The sequence below is a fragment of the Odontesthes bonariensis genome, chromosome 11, assembly GCF_027942865.1.
Source record: "Odontesthes bonariensis isolate fOdoBon6 chromosome 11, fOdoBon6.hap1, whole genome shotgun sequence".
NCBI classification, from domain to species: Eukaryota; Metazoa; Chordata; class Actinopteri; order Atheriniformes; family Atherinopsidae; genus Odontesthes; species Odontesthes bonariensis.
The window spans coordinates 18,315,784-18,335,897 of record NC_134516.1 but is presented as its reverse complement, the minus strand read 5'-3'; the positions used below and the strand labels follow the sequence as shown (position 1 = coordinate 18,335,897).

At 41.4% G+C, this 20,114-nt stretch overlaps 1 protein-coding gene across 1 annotated transcript in view; it reads right to left on the bottom strand.

Annotated features, from left to right (window-relative positions):
• Positions 1-20,114, bottom strand: part of zranb3 (zinc finger, RAN-binding domain containing 3) — a 148,656-nt gene that overhangs the window by 127,854 nt on the left and 688 nt on the right. The window contains exons 2-4 of the mRNA XM_075477837.1: positions 18,785-18,973; positions 6,148-6,166; positions 5,691-5,869 (exon numbers count right to left, since the gene is read on the bottom strand). Of these exons, the coding sequence (XP_075333952.1) occupies positions 5,691-5,869; positions 6,148-6,166; positions 18,785-18,930 (344 nt within the window). The 5' untranslated portion in view covers positions 18,931-18,973. The remainder of the gene's footprint in view (positions 1-5,690; positions 5,870-6,147; positions 6,167-18,784; positions 18,974-20,114) is intronic.

Sequence of the window (20,114 nt, the reverse complement as noted above, 5' to 3'; positions counted from 1 at the left end):
TCTAAAACAGCTCCTTCAGGCCTACATGAAGCCAACTAAACAACCCTTTGGTGCAAATTAAATATACAAATATCCATAAATATATATTTTCATGTGGATATCTGACTTTTTATTTGAAAATCTTACAGTTCCAGCTCAAGTCGGAAGACATTTTATGACTCTTTAAACAAGCTGGAAAGCTCTTATTTAGGTTTTTTAATACATCAGAATGACAGGAATCAGTGGAACAGCAGATATGGTTGTTTTTCTCATCACAGAGCCCCCTTCTCACCGACCTACTGCCGCATTATGTCCGAATGCAGGCATGAATCTTTAACCGTGGCTAACTGATGAATAACTTGTTTGTTTTTTGTGATTTTCTGAACAAACGTTACTCGGATAGAAGGAAATTATTAGTTTATTATAGCAGCAAAGGGCTACAGATGTGGTGCAGTGAGCCTTTAGCATCAGATAAAGTCAAAAATATGCATTTCTTTGTTGGATGGAGTCACATTGGTAAAAAAAAATGGAGCACTGTGGCACAAATAGGTGGATTTATTTGCCTTTTTAGCATAAATTCGCATAAGAAAAGGGAAGAAAATGTCTCCTAAAGTCTTCATATTTAACTCAGAGATGAGTGTTAACAGTTAACATCTGTTCACATGCTCTGGTGTTTATTGGCTTCAAAAACGGAGCCCCGAAGGTAGAGCAAACCGAATCATTCAACACACACACACAAACACACACTGAGACAAACTGCTCGACACAGACTTGTAAAAGAATCCATTCCTGGGTTGTGTTGCCACTTCTGCATTTTTTCAGCAAAGCTACGCGCAGCTGTTCCACAAACACACGGGTACACAGGCCACACGTAAACAAATAACGCATGCAGGCGACTGACAGCAGCATGAAACTGGATCCAAGAAAAAAAAGGAAAAACATTTCCAGCATCTGTCAGGCTTTAATTCCTCGCCTCTGCCTCACAGACACACACATTTCAGAGCTGGAATAAGGTGCCATTCATGTTCTACAAAGGCACCGGGGAGTCTCAATCCTGAGAGGTGCTGCTGCATAATTTCTTCTTGCCTGCGCGTTCACTCATTAACACACTCGGTTCAAGGGCACGTTTTTTTCCCCCAGAAGGTGTTCGCAACCTCTTTGCACCTCGTCGGCGCTGGCAGGCGGCGAGCCCTCCCCTCCAATCCCAGTCACAAATACAGGAAGTTTGCATCATTCGATAATGAAAAACAGGGAAAAAGTTGGGCTCCAAAGAGCAGCTTTCAAGGCTGCTTCTCTTAGATTCTCTTCATTGGCTCCCTGTTAAATTCAGAATAGAATTTAAGATTCTTCTCCTCACATATAAAGCTCTTAATGACCGAGCTCCATCATATCTTAAAGATCTCATCGTAAGATATTTTCCTAACAGAGCACTTCGCTCCCAAACTGCAGGTTTACTTGAGGTTCCCAGAGTTTCTAAAAGTAGAATGGGAGGCAGAGCCTTCAGTTATCAGGCCCCTCTCTGTGGAACCAGCTGCCAGTAAATGTCCGGGAAGCAGACACCCTTTCCACTTTTAAGACCAGGCTTAAAACTTTCCTTTTTGATAAAGCTTATAGTTAGGGATGGCTCAGGTGATCCTGAAACATCCCATAGTTCAGCTGCTATAGGCCCAGACTGCTGGGGGGCCTCATCTGTCACACCTTTCCTCACTTTACTCTCTTTTCCCCCGTTTATTTTCTCAAATGATAGTATGTACATGTGGAAGTTTTTCTGTGCCATCAGAGTTTGAATACGAATTTTTAATATTGAATTTTTACAGCATCAAAATCAGAGTTTGAATTTGAAAAACCAACAGTGTAAAAAAAAAAAAAAAAAAAAAAAAAAAAAAAAAAATTTAAAAAAAAAAATTCAATGGAAAAACTTCCCACCGTTTCCCTGTTCCAACAGACATCCTTTGAATGGTGTTACAGTGGTTTTTGGAGTTGGACTTTATTATTCAAGTGCCTTGAGATGACATTTGTTGTATTTGGCGCTATATAAATAAAAATGAAGGCTCAATGCACAGAAGTAAAACCTGAATAAAGAGCTGTGGAAACGGTTCATCGAGGACAGCATTTTCATTTCACAACATTTCACTTCTCGTTCAATACTGCAGACGCCACCTGGACACAATTCGTCTGTCAGCGCCGTCAGACATCAGCGGCTCCTGACACAGAGGGCCACTTTGACATTAATTCATCGGCCCCACCTTTTGCCGCCTGTCACGCCGCCTCACGTTCACAAGATGTGACCGAGTGTGCTCATGTTTTTATTAACTCTCTTTAGGGTGAGTTACGACCGCCCGCGTGAGCAGGAGGTATCACACGTTAGAAGGGCAGCTCCTCTTTAAGGTGGAATAATGGACGCAACCTTTCACTTACATGATGATCATTATTGCAGAGACATCTGGAGCAGATGCACGCTGATGAGCCTCGGTTCTAATCTCCTAAATAACACGCGTCGTTTTGCCTTCAGCTGCTTATTGTATTTGTAGATAATCAGAAACAATTCAAATATCACAAACATTTACAGTTCGTGCCTCTGAAATGGGAATATTTGCTGGTTTTCTCAGCAGAAAATGACCTCAGGTATAGTTCCTTAGATTGCTGACCACATGATATTTAATAAAACTGCCATTTTTCCCCATTAAAAGCCGTTCTAAGCAGCAATAATCTGTGTAATATGCAGCATTAAGTGCCCTGATCACACCTTTACTGTCCATTTGAAGCATCTTTTTGTACTTGCATCCATGAAGATGATCTTAAATCTTATCGAGGTGATTATTTCGATAAGATTTTGATATCGAGGCTCATCTCTCTGTGCTGCAGGACTGAGAGGTTCAGGAGGTCCTTTGTTCCCACAGCACTGGAAAAAATGCCCCTCCAAAAATAAGTAAGAAAAACAACAAATACGAGACGTTTTTGCTTGAAATAAGCAAAAAAAAAATCTGCCAATGGAAAATCGGCTTGTCAAGATGTCTTGAAATAAAATGTGATATTTGGGACTTTTGAGTTAAAAGTGATCTTGAAATTAGCTTAAAAACTCTTCAAATTAAAAAAAAAAAAAAAGCTTGTTTCATGTGAAATCCGACTCAAAACAATTTGTTTTCAAGACTTTTTCAATTAACAAGATATTCCAGATGTATTGTATTAAAACAAGTCCCTATATCTGGCTGAAATAGAACTTGTTAGGCAGTTGTGTCTTATATCAAGTGTAACTAGATACTCAATGAGATAAATATACTTGGTAAGATTTAGATTTTGTCCAGTGAGCCATTAGGCTTTTTAACAGTGACTGCTGTGTTCTTCTCAAATTGATTGATTGATTTTTATTTTTTTATTTAGTCATTTATTATCATCATTATTATTATTAGTTAGTAGTAGTATTTTCATTAGAATTGGTATTATTATTGTTGTTGTTGATATACAATCATTGTAAATATTAATAATTTCCTAAGCTACTTGACTAATTTGAATTTCCCCCATTGGGGGATGAATAAAGTATTTTTCTATTCTATTTTCTATTCTATTTGACTTATATTCAACTCCTAAAAAAAATACATAATGCAGCTTTAAGTGGCAGCGGCTGAGTTTCACGTCGACCATACAGCGTACGTTTGGGCGTCATGAGCGTTAACCTGTAACTGTCTTCGCTTCCTTGCTGTGACCGAGGGGTAAAAGTCTGCAGATTTCTGCAGGATTATCACGGATGTCAGAAAACGAACCAAAGACTCGGGGACAGCTTATGTGCAGAATATTCTGAGAAGCTATGAGGTCAGTAGGACCGTTCACCCTGTGGCTCCAGCTGGTGTGCTGGATCTCGTTTAGCTCGTGCACTGTCTGAAACCATGGTAACCACGGGATGACATTGAGCCGTCTGGGTGTATTATAAATAACTGCGCCTTTATTATTTCTTCAGCTTTCCCCTCGCTGTGGAGCTCTGATGGTGCCAGGTCGCCTCCCTTATAAAAGGCCTGAACAAACACACCCAGGACCAAGTGTTGGGTTACAGTCTCACTTCAATCTGCTCTGAAGAGGCAGAACTCTGACGAGTGGGCTTCCCACAGTCTGCAGGGTCCAGGTGGGAGACGGCTCGGCCTGAATCGCTGCTGGGATTCCCTCCAACGGGGCAGAAGGTGTCGTTTCAGGTTTGGAAGTTGGGTTCGGAGCACTGATCTGTGTTTGATGAGCTTATTTCTAAAGGTTTTGAACTCGTCTGTTCACGTGGCTCCTGCTGCACAGTTAATCAGCTATAAGAAGGACACCAGAGGGTGAGTTTCAACCAGAGGAGCATCACGTTTCTAAGCCTTCCTGGGGAGGTTTATGCCAGGCTGCTGGGAAGAGGAGTCCGGGAGATAAAACTCAGATTCAGGAGGAGCAAAGACATTTTTGTCCTGGTTTTTATCTCTAAAAGTATACAGTAGTTCGTACAACCAGTTTTCCTGTGTTTTGTGGACTTGGAGAAGGCTTCTGACTGTGTCTTAAACACTGGGGGAGTAAAACAAAGAGGTGGCCGGATGCTGTCGTGCTAAAGAGGGAGATGAGCTGACCAAAAAAACCGAGATTGAGATGAGCTCAGAGTAGATTTGCTGCTCCATGGAAAGGAGAAATGGTTCAGGAGGCCTTCTGGATGTGTCCCCGGTGTTCAGAGCCTGTCATTTTTAGGGATTCGTTTTATATTTTTATCTATATCTTATTTATATTTTCCTTTTTTATTTATATCCCCGTCGAGCTACGTCTTATTTCTGACCGGGCCTCTTCAAATCGAGGCTAAAAACTACTTATTTAGGATTGCTTTTAATACCCATCATCTATAAAGCTCTGAATGGTCCAGGACCAGAATGCATCAGTGACCTCCTGACCCAGTATGAGCCTTCCAGAGCCCTCAGGTCATCTGGATCCGGTCTTTTATCAGTTCCCAGAGTCAGAACCAGACATGGAGGAGCTGCATTCAGCTTCTATGCTCCACATGTCTGGAACAAACTCCCAGAAAGCCTCAGATCAGCTGAAACACTCAGTGGATTGAAGACACACCTATTTTCAGCTGCGTTTGAACAAAGCTCCAAATCTGAAGCTTGAATTTCAAAACTTAATCACATTTTAACTCCTGATTTCATCTATTGTTCTTATTTCTTTCTTTTTTGTTTAAAACTTAAATCATGCTTTTTATTGCTGCTGCTTTAATGTCTCTGTAAAGCACATTGAATCGCCTTGTTGTTGAATTGTGCCGTACAAATAAACTGGCCTTGCCTTGCCAGTAGTATGATGACACTTTTATCTTCATCGATTTTGTTGTATTTTATTGCTTTCACTGTTCTTTTATTGTTTTTACAAATTCCTCTCTTTATTTATTACCTGCTGTAAAGCACTTTGGTACATCGTAATGATTGTAAAGGGCTGTATATATAAATTACATTTACATTTTCCAGCAGGGCAGAATATGTGAGACTCACAGTGCACGAGTCTCACGTGTACTGTGCTAATTTATGGATGTAATAACTCAAAGATGATTGTCAGACTTGTTAAGACAAGGTGGAACAACCAGTATTCACCACTTTAAAGACAGAAAATGTCATGTGATCACCCAGATGTGGAGGCTCGTACCCTAATTGTGTTGCAGTCATACATGAGAGCAAAAGCTCTGAAACACGGGTGGGGACGGTGGGGTGACCTACATGGTGTGGCTCTTGTTTTCCACCAGATTGATGTCTCCGGGCTGCAGCTCGGGGATCCACCTCTCCAGCTCCTCGATCCAGGGATATTTGAGGGATGAGGGCACCACCACCAGCAGAGGCCACTCCCGCCTGTAGGCGTACGCCACCGCGATGGCCTGCACCGTCTTCCCGAGCCCCATCTGGGTCGGACAGAATCAACACATGGCAAAAGGGGGAGAAAAACAAGTCAATCGTGCAGCGATTCTGCAGCAAATTGCATATGACGGCTGAGCTGCTGCGAGGCCCAAGAGTAATAAGGTCTCAGAATGATTCCAGTGTCAAAACCGATTAGGCACACGGGAGTGCGGCGCAGGGCTGACAAATTAATTTGGAAGGCATGCAGCAGAAGTCTCCGCTTCTTTTTTTTTTCCCGTTTCTGCGGAAATAGATTTCACGTGTGAGCGCGGCGTGTGCTTACCTCATCAGCAATCATACATCTGGAAGACAAAGAAGATGGAAAACATGCATTAGACGGGTTCTGAAGCCCAGAGACGGTTTCAGCAGGCAGCAGACTTTATCGTTTACAGATGAAGACAACAACCCAATGGCAGAAGGGCTTCGGGAGACTGGCTCCCATTCAGAAAACACCTCCTGTCAGATCTCACACCCTTTTGGCGCACAAGCACAAAGTCAGCGCAAACTCCGCCACTCTCGGACGAATCTGTCACCAGTAATTTATTGGAAGTCTGCACCAGGACTTTGCTTTCTTGTGTTGTTTTTGCTGTTCAATAAATGTGATATTTCTGTGTCTGAGGCAGCAGAATACAGCAAGATAAAAGAGAAAGATGCACGCATGTGATACATCGACTTAAGGGTTTTATCTAAATAGTAGATATTAGACTTGTTGAGGAAATTTTTTGAATTAGGACTATTTATTCATCTAAAAAGGCTGAAACAACAGACTCAAGCATGTGTTTTTCCTTTGTTAAGCCACTAAAACTCTGACCTATGAATGATTCAGGCATGAAAAAAGGCTCCTAACTCAAGGGATGAGCCAGTGTTCAGCATCTGTGAAAAACAGCAAAGATAACACAGTCTGACAGACAGAAAACAGGATTTCTGCAGCAACAAGGTGATTCCCAAAGAGCTGTTAGCTGAAAACTTGGCATATCTCAGCATGGTGTGCAGTGTGTCCTTAAAACATTTGAGGAAACTGGACCAGTGGAGGACAGAAGAAGAAGTGTCAGGCCTAAAGAACTATCTACAGCAGATGAACAGGATCTGAAAGTGATGTCCTTAAGAAAGAGGAAAACATCCAGCAAAGCCCTGACACAGGAGCTGAGAGATGCATCTGGACCTTCAGCTGATCCATCTGCTGTTGGCCCAAGCCTCATCAGAAATGGGCTCCATGGAAGGGTGGCTGTCAGGAAGCCGTTCTTAAGGAAGGGAAACAGGGAGAAAAGGCTGAGCTGTGCCAAAGGACACAAGAAGTGGGCTGAAAATCAGTGGCAGCGGGTCTGATGGAGGGATGAATCCTCCCCAGAGCCCGGAGCTCAACATTACTGAAGCAGTGTGGGGTCATGTTGGCAGAGAACGGAACAAAAGGCAGCCCACATCCAAAGAAGAGCTTTGGGATGTCCTTCAAGAAGCCTGGAGAAATATTCCTGCAGACTCCTTAAAGAAAGGACAGAAAGCTCGTCTGAGAGGGTTCAGGCTGAGTTGGAGGAGAAAGGAACTCAGAGCAGATATTCACTTTAAAGCTGCTCAGAACTGAACAAACTCTGTTTCTCTACTTATAAACTGTATTTAGATTCTTCTTGGCAATAAAAAAAAAAAAGAAATGATGTGAGGCTCAAGACTTCCGTACAAAAAGATAAAATCTCCAAACCTCTACGCTGATAACGTTTGTTACAGACTATAAGCTCATACAGCTCGTTTTGATTTATATTTTCATACATTATTGACAGAATGCTGCTGAGATCAGTAACCACGGTAACCAATAACACGTGGAATCATAGAAGAAGCCATAAATGCACAGCTTTGCCAAACTTAAGTTTCAGATCTCCTGTTTCCAGAGAACAGGACTGAGCCTGAACCTGCATCCATTCAGAATGTTTAAGCCTCCAACGAGTCCCGCCTGAACACCAGCAGGAACAATGATGGTGCGACACATTTCTCCGCTGAAGTCGTCCCTGTGGAGAATATGCAGTAAAAACCAACCTCTGGCTCTCTGTGTCCGGTGGGCCGGGGCCCATTGTCTTGACCTTGCTTATTCATAAATGCTTCCAACATCATGTCAGAGCAAACAGAGCAGCTCTGAATACCTCAGACACAGCCTCTCATTATTCTTTCTCCTCCCCCTCCTCCCCTTCCTCCCCCCATCTCCGCCCCATTTCTCTCTTTCAGCTGAGGAACATGATTAATGTGCACCTTGCCACTGGTGGTTTTTCTAATTGCCAGCACACCGGCCCAGTCAGCGTAATCCAAAGACACTCACACGCACATACAGGATCCGGTATGTGTGTGAAAAGTGCAGGAAAAACGCACGAACAAAAGGATGTAAAACTAAATGCATATGTATATGTTCCTGAGCATATACCCACCCACACAAACGCCCACACACCCCCCCTAGGAGGGAGTGCGGCTGGGGCAGGTGCTTGCCATTTCTCAACGCATTAATCATCCTCCTTTAAATAACCCGAGTGTCGTCTTGACGGTTTGAGACCGCGAGCGTGCTGCAGTCCTGTTGCCTGACGACGGCACGCTCCCCGGCGACGCATCTTTCTAATGTTATCTCAGAAACCCACCAGCCCCAAAGTGTCAGGAAACGGGCGCCGCCACCGCCTCCCGGCTGCGGTGATTTGATGGCTTTGACCTCGGCACGCCGATGTGCTGCGTGGACCCGCGGCTCGCCGCCAAGCTGAGGCCCGTCCTCTGAGGACTGGACCCGCGGCGCTCGGTGTGGGAAGCTGAACAAAAGGCTGAGTTGAAAGGTGCTGGCGTGCGGCAAGGTTCAGCCCAGCAGGACATCGCACACATTCAGGGGCTCAGGCAGAGATGGGACCAAGTCACACATGTGCAAGTCCCAAGTCTTAGCTTTCAAGTCTCAAGTAAGTCTCAAGTCTTAGCTTTCAAGTCTCAAGTAAGTCTCAAGTCTTAGCTTTCAAGTCTCAAGTCTTAGCTTTCAAGTCTCAAGTAAGTCCCAAGTCTTAGCTTTCAAGTCTCAAGTAAGTCTCAAGTCTTAGCTTTCAAGTCTCAAGTAAGTCCCAAGTCTTAGCTTTCAAGTCTCAAGTAAGTCCCAAGTCTTAGCTTTCAAGTCTCAAGTCTCAAGTCTTAGCTTTCAAGTCTCAAGTAAGTCTCAAGTCTTAGCTTTCAAGTCTCAAGTCTTAGCTTTCAAGTTTCAAGTAAGTCTCAAGTCTTAGCTTTCAAGTCTCAAGTAAGTCTCAAGTCTTAGCTTTCAAGTCTCAAGTCTTAGCTTTCAAGTTTCAAGTAAGTCTCAAGTCTTAGCTTTCAAGTCTCAAGTAAGTCCCAAGTCTTAGCTTTCAAGTCTCAAGTCTTAGCTTTTAAGTCTCAAGTAAGTCCCAAGTCTTAGCTTTCAAGTCTCAAGTAAGTCCCAAGTCTTAGCTTTCAAGTCTCAAGTAAGTCTCAAGTCTTAGCTTTCAAGTCTCAAGTCTTAGCTTTTAAGTCTCAAGTAAGTCCCAAGTCTTAGCTTTCAAGTCTCAAGTCAGTCCCAAGTCTTAGCTTTCAAGTCTCAAGTAAGTCCCAAGTAATTTTTTCTTGGGCAAGTCAAGTCAAAGTCAAGTCACCTTATTATTGCAATTTTACCTGCAGAATCTGATCTTAATAAAGTGAAAAGACAAGATATAAGTAACTGTCCCCCACCCCGTATCATATCAAGCTAACGTTAGCTAACTACCGACTAGGCTAACCGGATAATATTAGCTAATTTGATAAGCACTTACTGGTCAGAATGGATCTTCAAATGACGAACAAAGTTCGAAGTTATGCTAGATGCTTAACACTCAAGTTATTCAAGTCATCGTGTCTCAAGTCAAGTCAAGTGCCGAGTCTTTAACTTCCAAGTCCGAGTCGAGTCTCAAGTCTTTTATTTTATGTCAAGTCAAGTCACAAGTCATCAAAACAGCAACTCGAGTTGACTTGAGTCCAAGTCAGAGTGACTTGAGTCCCCATCTCTGGGCTCAGGGAGCAGTTTGGCTTTATATCCGTAATTCCCTTAAAAATCGGAATAAAATAACCTTTTAGTGGAAAAAGGTGAAAATACTTTGATTTTTAACAGTTAAATGGGACAATCCTCCACTTTATCTAATGGATATTTGGTTATTTCTGAGCAGCTCGGCTCTCCTTTGGTTCGTCAGAATGATTTCTCATCTTTTCCTCCAACTTTAAACATTTCTCACCTCGGCTTTTGATCTACATCCAAACAGACACAAGTAAGCGTTGTACACGGTGATGATGATCACATTAAAACAAGCGGTGACCCGTTAAATTTGCAGCTCTGCAGCAGCTGCTTTGTGGTCAGATAAAGAACTAAAAGCAGTTTAGTGTCTTTATGAAACTATGCTGTTATATAAAAGCCCGTCTTTTACCACCTTCATGAGCAATTCTGTTATTCTGTGTGTATTTTATAGTACCTAAAGGTTTTAACTGGACACCAACGCTGCCTGAGATGATGCATTTACTTAAAATTCAAGTTTCCTCGAATAGTTATGTGAGAATATCTAATGTGTTATGCATTTAGTGTTTCTCTACAAAATAATTATTCCCTCGAACACAGAAAATAGGCCCAGCAGGCTGTAACATTTATTTATGGTGTTTACCCTCCACTCTCTGCATCTCTATGAGCCTCTTCTGTATGTGCTGGATGGATAGTGTCCGCACAGGTTGCATAATAAGGCTATATGTAACTATCAGGGAGTATATTTTTTCAAGCCGTTTCATCTCCTGCCATCTAAAGAATCCTGTTACAATGATAAGAGAAAGAAAAATGACAGGTTTCATGTACTGTGAGGAGGTAGGAAGTAAATTCTCTAAGTGAGGCACCTTGAAAATGTCTTAGGCTGTGTTCGAAACCGCATACTGCATACTCATCGATCAGACAGTATGCAGAAAGTTTACCCACAATGCGTTTCGCTCCTGCCCGAGCCAAAATCAGCCGGCCTGAAGCTGATTTTGCTTAAGCTCTAAACTCTGTAAGCTTTAGCAACATTTGAAACATTTTCAGGTGAGAAAGTAGTCGTTTAGATCCCCAACGTGTTGAAAACCTGACAAAATACCAGCTATTTACAATTTTGTTCCCACGAATTCGACGCTACTAAAGCTAGCCGTAGTGAGCAACGCACTTCCGGTTATTTTCACAAAATAAAATACCCGTTGCCTTTTATCATAGGGAAAGCCATTACCATACAATTGGTGCTTTTGTTTTGAAAACAGGAAGTGAACCTACCCTCGTTGTAGCTAGCTTGAAACTGCCGTTTTGACAGGAAATGACAATCGGCGACGTCACGTTACGTTGCATCTTGGGTAGTTTGAGTATGAGTAGTAACCTCATGATGCATACCCAACATTTCAGAGAATGTAGTATGCATCCGGGAACGTCTCGCTTACTCAAACTCGCATACTAACTCAAAAAGTTAGTAGGAGTAGTAGGAGAAGTATGCGGTTTCTAACACAGCCTTAGATTACTGCTAAAAAGAAAAGAAAGTGAGTAACCAAACAAAGTGTTGAGAACTTAAATCCACCCTAAAGATTCAACGTCTGTAAATCACCACCTGTGAGGGGCTGGTTGTGTCCATCTTTACCCAGTTAATTTACACACAAATGTTCTGAATTTATGACATCCAACAGGATTTCTTAATGCTGAACAAGCTAATGCTAGCAAATGTTCTCAATCAGGTCGACCTAATTTGACACGTCAGATAGTCTGGAAAGTCCTCTGAAGGAAGCGTCTGGAAAAGCACCAAAATACTGCTTTTACACGTTTCAGCAGGTTTTTAAAGGCTGTTACACCTACTAAATCAAGCCAATTGAGTCCTTTCCCCGCTGCCTGTTGAGCTCTGACGGTTACAGCGAACACAGAACTGGATTTACACTCTGTAACTGCCACCATCTTCTCCTGGATAAGTCTGTGAGCTTCAATAACTCAACAGAGCAGATTGGATCATGGACAAAAAAAAAAAAAAAAAAAAAAAAAAGCAGCACAACAAAGTGAAGCTGTTTTTGTCTGAGTTGCCGTCGGTTTCAGAGCCTCCATGTGAGACGTTACGGTCGGTAAATGTGTGTTTCTGTAAAGGCAAAGTCAGCAGTCATGCTCCCGAAGCCTGAGAAAATGGGTATTGTGCTACAATCAAAGCTGATCGGAGACGGAGCCAATAAATACCTGTGATTACAGCAGAGTCCTTTGACAACAAAGGGCTAAAAAAAGTTAAATTCTACCACTGCTGACTGTTGTCACGCCTAAAACCCGGCCAGCTCGAACCCTGACTAGATGGATCCTCTTCATAAGATCCTGCATGAAGCCAACGATTCATGTCAAATTTCTAACGTTTTTTTCGTGGGTTATTTCTAGGGCTGGGCAACGATTACAATGTTTAATCTAATTAATCACATGATTTCCCTGATTAATCACGATTAATCGCAGTTGTACGCAAAATCCAAAAATGAATCCAAAAGTAGTGTATAGCCTTTAGCATTTGGTTTTATTTTAAATGTGCTGCCATATGAATGAAAGTGCCATAACATTTGTTGTGCAAACACACTTTTAACATCAGCATCTTTCTGTAGTTTTTATGTAGAAGCCTCGCTCCACTGTCTGTTTCCTTGAATGACTCGTTGCTATCAGTTGTGTTAATTATTTAACTCGTTAAATAATTATTTAACTCGTCAAATAATTAACGCGATAATAACGAGTTAACTCGCCCAGCCTTAGTTGATAACAAGCTAAAATTTACTTATGCACCCAATATATCTACATCCTGAACACTACAATTCAATGCAGCTGTGAACTTGTTAGATTTTTAGGAAAGGTGTACAGCATCTCTGGAAAATACAGGATATGGCCACCTGAAAATAGAGCTACAGTAGACATGACCGGCTGACAGGCAGAAAAATAAATGGCAGCCTGTCATTATGAAATGTGCTGCACGTCACAGACCGATGTTAGATATCTGCCAGCGTAGGAGGATCCGTGGGAGGATTTTCTCCTTAAATCTAACACCCAGAGCATCCAGAGTACTGAACCAAAACATCAAATGTTGTTGCTATTCAAATAGTTGTGGAGCCGGCTGTATCGGCCTGTGTGGGAGGGTGAGTTTTATGGAGTAAAATGGGGGAGGATTTGTGAGAGTCGAGGCACAGTGCAACAATAAAAACCTGTGAGATGTGATTGATTGAATTGTTTCCAAAGTTGAAGTTTGGGATCTGCAGAATACACTCTTTGCTCTCCTCAATATATATATATATATATATATATATTATATGATCTATCGAAAACGATCGTCCAATAGGACTCGTGTTTTTTCCTCAAAAGTGCTCGAAATGTGTCGACTGAACCGTGCAGCAAAGTCACGTGATATAGAGCAGGTCTGCCCTGCTTTTTCACTGAATAAGGTGTGATTTGCTGACGTAACGTGACAAAAATCCTGGTAACTAATGATTTGTACACGGAGTGGTCACACAAACGAGCCAATCGGCCTCAGAGTATTGACCTAAATCAGTGAAAACTGTTTTAAAGCTTGTGTATCTCACTGCAAATCACTGAGAAGATGTGAAATAACCAGGACTGGGCGAGTTAACTCGTTATTATCGCATTAATTTGTTAATTATTTAACGCCGATAAATATTTTATCGCGCATTAACGCAGGTTTTATTGTTGTAAAAGTCTGTTGCTTTCTGCTGCGGAACCGGAAAAGAAAGTAATCGGCGGTTCCACCAAACCTGGAGAAGGGTACAGAACTTTTACTCGGCCATTTTCATTTTAAAGTTGGACATCACCGTTAAAGGTGCTCCTCGGTCTCTGTGTGTAGCTCACGGAGCTAACCGGCGCTACTTTCCGTTTTACTTGTTTGAACATAAAAGCACGTATTTCAAAATTAAAAATTTTTAAAAACTCCTGCATTTACAGCCAAGTTGAATTGTCTTCTCAGCGTAGTAGTTCCAGTCTAAAATATCACTTAAAGGCAAAACACACAACTGATAGCAGCAAGTCATTCAAGGAGACAGACAGTGGAGCGAGGCTTCTACATAAAAACTACAGAAAGATGCTGATGTTAAAAGTGTGTTTGCACAACAAATGTTATGGCACTTTCATTCATATGGCAGCACATTTAAAATAAAACTAAATGCTAAAAGCTATACGCTACTTTTGAATTCATTTTTGGATTTTGCATACAAATGCGATTAATCGTGATTAATCAGGGAAATCATGTGATTAATTAGACTAAACATTTTAATCGTTGCCCTGCCCTATTATAAACCTTAATATCTGACTTTATTCTCAAGTTAAGCTTTAGAAACCCAGACATAACATAACCCACTCATAGCTGTTAATGAGTGGAAACTAAGAAAATAAACCCTGTGAAACTCTGAATTTCTCCACTTGTCTAAGCTGTGAGGTGGATCTGTAGTAAGAGGGAACTGCATCATCATTAGGTTGGCTGATATCACACATCTGTAAGCTCTGCACGAGACACTTGGAGCCGATCTGGAACCGGGATGAAGCCTCAGGTTTTGGACAAATGTTGGACGAAGACGACGTCTGTCCGGTGAATTCAGCTGTGCTTACAATTATGTTGATCTCTCACAGAGACAGAAGCAGCAGAGTCTTGAACAGTTTCTTCCCCTCCTGTGCATGTATACCAGGACCGGGACGGTGGTCCATTTAAATGAACGAGTCGAGCTGTAACTGTGGCTCCGCTCAACGGTGCCCATAAGCCTGCTGAGTGAATATAAAACGTCTAAAAGATGCTTCAACTTTCACCGGTCAGCGGGAAAGACGTCGGCTCAGAGCCACACGATGCTGCTTTTGGTCAAAGTTTCCAAATGAAAGGCAACCAGGGAAATAAAGCAAGTTTTCACAGCTTTCCAAAGTCCCTTTTACAGAAGTTAAGCACACACCCAGCGGTAAAGTTGAATGCCACGACACGTTGATTAGAGCTTTTATTAGCTACCAGATGGGACTCATTCAGCCTTCCATCAAACGCAGACTGAAAACCTGCTCATTGTTTGTTCTCAGTCATTAAAAACCTTGAAGATCTGAACAATCAAAGTTAGAAACGCAACTAAACTGACGCACAGCTGCAACCGTCTTTGGACAAACCAGAGGAAGCGTCCCCAGTCAGCTCGCTCAAACGCATCAGCCTTGAATGGCAGAAGGAAGAGCTCCTCCCTTTGCATTGAAACGCCACAAGCTTCTCTAATCTTCTTCTTCTTCGTGGTTTACATTTCCAGTCATGTATTCAGTCTTGTTTTCACCTCTTCTACTGCGCTCGAAGGCCGAATGGAAGTCATCCGGAGCCTTTTACCCACAGAGCATTGTGACGTAAACAACTCTGACAGCATGAGTCGTCTTTATAACAATATAATTTATATTTTTATTATTGTATTATATTATTATATTATGATGTATCATTATATTATTATTGTATTATATTATTATTTATAATTTTTTTATTATTTATCATTTTTGTTATAAAAACACCATATTTTTTTAAATTTTATTTTTAAATTTTTTGGGGGGGCTTTTTATGCCTTTAATGGATAGGGCAGTTGGAGAGAGACAGGAAGCAGGGGGCACAGAGAGGGGGAAGACATGCAGCAAAGGGCCGCTCGGTGCGGGACTCGAACTGGGGCCAGCTGCAGCGAGAACTATAGCCTCTGTACATGGGGCGGCTGCTCAACCCACTACGCCACGGACCGCCCCAAAACGCCATCTTTAAACCAAAAATCAATGTTGATCTAAAAAGCCGCAGAAGTTCCATTTAAACATTTATAGACAGGAATCAGGGTGAACCTGAGCTCTTCAAATCTAGGCTAAAAACCTTCTTATTTAGGATTGCTTTTAATACCCAATAGTATGATGACACTTTTACCTTATTTGATTTTGTTGTGTTTTATTGCTTTCACTGTTTCTTTTATTGTTTTTATTTTTTTTTACTTTTTACTCTTTATTTATTACCTGCTGTAAAGCACTTTGGTACACCGTAATGATTGTTTGTAAAGGGTTGTAGAAATAAAATACATTTAAATTTTTTTCTACAAACACCACATTAAGGTAACCTCCCTCCACAAACAGTAATTCCCTCGACTCAAACAGTTCCTGAGGCCATCCCCGCTCTGCTCGGGCTGTCACGCTGATGCCAATTGACGGAGGGAGCTGTCCACACAGTGCAGCGAGAGCCAATTGACTCCTGACCCACCCGTGCAAGAAAGCACTGCCTCCCAGTGTCCCTGAATCGATATGGCTGCTCCGTATAATCGCAGCACCCCTCAGATCGGCTCCTCTTGTGCCGACCTTCCCCAGAACTCGAGCTGGCCACGACCGGTCGGGGAGGAAGAAACAGGCGAGTCCTGGTCTGTTCCTACAGTTAAACCCAGACTTGGGCTGTGTTCGAAACCGCATACTGATCGATCAGACAGTATGCAGAGCGTTTACCCACAATGCATTTCGAAATCAGCCGGCCTGAAGCTGATTTCGCTTAAGCTCTAAACTCTGTAAACTTTAGCAACATTTGAAACATTTTCAGGCGAGAAAGTAGTCGTTTAGATCCCCAACGTGTTGAAAACCTGACAAAATACCGGCTATTTACAATTTTGTTCCCACAAATTCGGCGCTACTAAAGCTAGCCGTAGTGAGCAACGCACTTCCGGTTATTTTCACAAAATAAAATACCCGTTGCCTTTTATCATAGGGAAAGCCATTACGATACAATTGGTGCTTTTGTTTTGAAAACAGGAAGTGAACCTACCCTCGTTGTAGCTAGCTTGAAACTGCCGTTTTTGACAGGAAATGACGATCGGCGACGTCACGTTACGTTGCATCTTGGGTAGTTTGAGTATGAGTAGTAACCTCATGATGCATACCCAACATTTCGGCAAAAAAAGTTAAAGTTAGTATGAGTAGTAGGAGAAGTAGGAGAAGTATGCGGTTTCGAACACAGCCCTGGTCTGTTCCTACAGTTAAACTCAAACATAGGCTGTGTTCGAAACCGCATACTTCTCCTACTACTCCTACTACTCCTACTACTACTCATACTAACTTTTTGAGTTTTAGTAAGTGAGAAGTTCCCGGATGCATACTAGATTCTCTGAAATGTTGGGTATGCATCATGAGGTTACTACTCATACTCAAACTACCCAAGATGCAACGTAACGTGACGTCGCCGATCGTCATTTCCTGTGGAGTGTGTTATACTGCAGATTTACTCGGTTTGGCCAAATAAAGTTTGGTTTTTGGCTGAGCAGCAACATCACTACAGAAGATTTTAAGTTTTTCTCTCTGACACTTTTTACATCACAAACTAAATAGATTGGAATTAAATGTGCAGGATGAGTTTTACAAACCAGCAAAGGGATTATTTAAAGGGGAAGTTCGTTTTTTTTTTTAACCTGGACCTTATTTCTGGCATAAAATACGTTCATCTACTCACCGATAACAGTTTGGTGAAAGTTGGTGTCCTTCGGAAGATATTTAGATCACTCAGATCCGCGTATATCCATATAACGGGAGAGAACAGAATACAGCCTCTAAATAAGGCATTATCTGTCTTTCTTTCACCAATACTTTAAGACCAATGAATGAATGAAGGCGTACTATTGCACTGTTAGCTCAAAGCTGCCGTGTTGTTGTTATCAACAGGACATTTCCTGTTTGAGCCACTGCAGACGGTACTGGGCCATCAAAACCAAGACAAATAGACTAAAAGATAGCTTAATTCCAACTGCTGTCAGAGCCATAAATACCTCTTTATTGTGAAGTGCAATATACTGGTTTTCTCATAAGTGCAATATTGTGTTTAATACGTAGTCATATTGTCTTTATACTGTTTTTTATGTGTTACATACTGTCCTTTTATAGTTGCATTGTTTACAAGTTGTTATATGTCTGCACTTTACACCGGCTGGCTGTCCATCAGAGGATAGATTTTAAAGTTCTGATGCTGCTCTATAAAGCTCTGATGCTGCTCTATAAAGCTCTGATGCTGCTCTATAAAGCTCTGATGCTGCTCTATAAAGCTCTGATGCTGCTCTATAAAGCTCTGAATGGTCCAGGACCAGAATGCATCAGTGACCTCCTGACCCAGTATGAACCTTCCAGTCATCTGGATCCGGTCTTCTATCAGTTCCCAGAGTCAGAACCAGACATGGAGAAGCTGCATTCAGCTTCTATGCTCCACATGTCTGGAACAAACTCCCAGAAACCCTCAGATCAGCTGAAACACTCAGTGGGTTTAAGACACACCTATTTTCAGCTACGTTTGAATAAAGCTCCAAATCTGAAGCTTGAGTTTCTAAACTTAATCACATTTTAACTCCTGATTTTATCTATTGTTCTTATCTCTTTCTTTTTTGTTTAAAATTTAAATCTTGCTTTTTATTTCTACTGTTTTAATGTATCTGTAAAGCACTTTGAATCGCCTTGTTGTTGAATTGTACTGTACAAATAAACTTGCCTTGCACTGAAAGGCCTTCACCTTACTTTCCGTTGTACTCGCTACAATGACAATAAAGAAAATCTGAATCTGAATATACGTGGATCTCCAGTGATCTAAATATCTTCCGAAGGACGCCGACTTTCACCAAACTGTTATCGGTGAGCAGATGAACGTATTTTATGCCAGAAAATAAGGTCCAGGTTTAAGAAAAAAAACAACTTCTCCCTTAAGGTGTTCAGAAACCTTTAATTTTTATGCAACTACACGTGTCAAAGCTCCACAGTTGGGAACTGTTGAGGCCATTTTAAAAACTGTCTCATTCCACCTTTAAAGGTGGAAAAACTCATTCTTATCAAGCAAAAACAGCTCAGTTAAATGCGATTTTTGTATATTGCTCTCTGTGTAAAGATGGCGCAACTTAACAAAGCGTACTGCATCATTGCTCACCGTCCATTCTGAGATAAAGCAAACTCCACTCCCTCCTTTTGGAAAGACATCAGGCGCTGCAGGAGCTTGTGAGGAAGCCCTGACAGTTGCTGTGACCATCTTGTGTCACAGCAAGGGGTCTGTTGGGCATTATCATCCATTTCCATTAGGAAGTCCTCATCAGGTTTCTCAGCCAGATCTGATTTTAAGCTGGAAAATGAGAAATATAATGTTAAAACAAAAGATTCATGTGGGCAAGGTTTGGCCTGAAGTGGAATTTACTACATATTAGGCATCACTTTTATTCAGCGTACGTACTCTTAATATAGACTACAAGTGCATATCTTACTGATATTGGATAGAATATTGCATTATTTTGTCACTTTGTGATCACTTTGCATCATTTTATCTTGCCAAGATGGTTTTATCTTGCATGCTGTGCTCTCTATGCGGTCCTTTGTATCTAATGCAGGTTCATTTCTCCAACATTTGGGACACATTTAGTCTCATCCCAGTCAGTTTCCAGATTATTTTTCTCTTTGTGACGATTTTGTGACTCATTTCGGTTGTTTTGTAGCACTCTGTGGTCATTCTTTCTGTCTGTAGTCATTCTCACAGCACTTCTCAACATTTTGCGTCTCTTCTTTTACATCCAAATTTGCTTTTGTGTTATCATGCTTATTATTACGTATATGCAAAGTGTAATATGGCATGAATTATCACTGTGGCATGTACTGTATTTTATCAATCATTACTGTGATATGCAGACCTGCAAATTGGTCATTTCTAACGGCAAAACCCACAGGTTAAAGTCCCTGTTTTAAAATAACCAAAGCGTGTCGATATTCTGGTATATTCAATGCCATTGCCTCAGAGATATTAATAAAAGCAACTTTATCAACATTATAATGAAGTTAATGTCAGGTTAGAGGCCAATAAAAACCTTAAAACCAATAAAATATGTGATGTCCGTTTCCAGAGCTGACTAGAATAAAGACGTTAAAGCGGGCATAGAGCCTGCAGATCATACTAGACTGGGTGTTGTATTAATACCACAATAGTTAGACTGGTCAGATCTGGACTGAATTATTCTACAAAGAATACACATTTATTAATGCACGCTTTGTCAAACTTTAATCTAGTTGTGAAAATGCAAAAAACTAAGACTATTTCTCAGCTTTTTTGGGGGCACGTGCATTTGGAATTAATAAGGGTTCACAGATCACATACTATGTTCTAGATAGATAGATAGATAGATACTTTATTCATCCCAATTTGGGAAATGATTGTGTTGCAGCAGCATACAGTATAAAGATGTGTAAACAATTAAAGTGAAAACAAGCAAATAGAA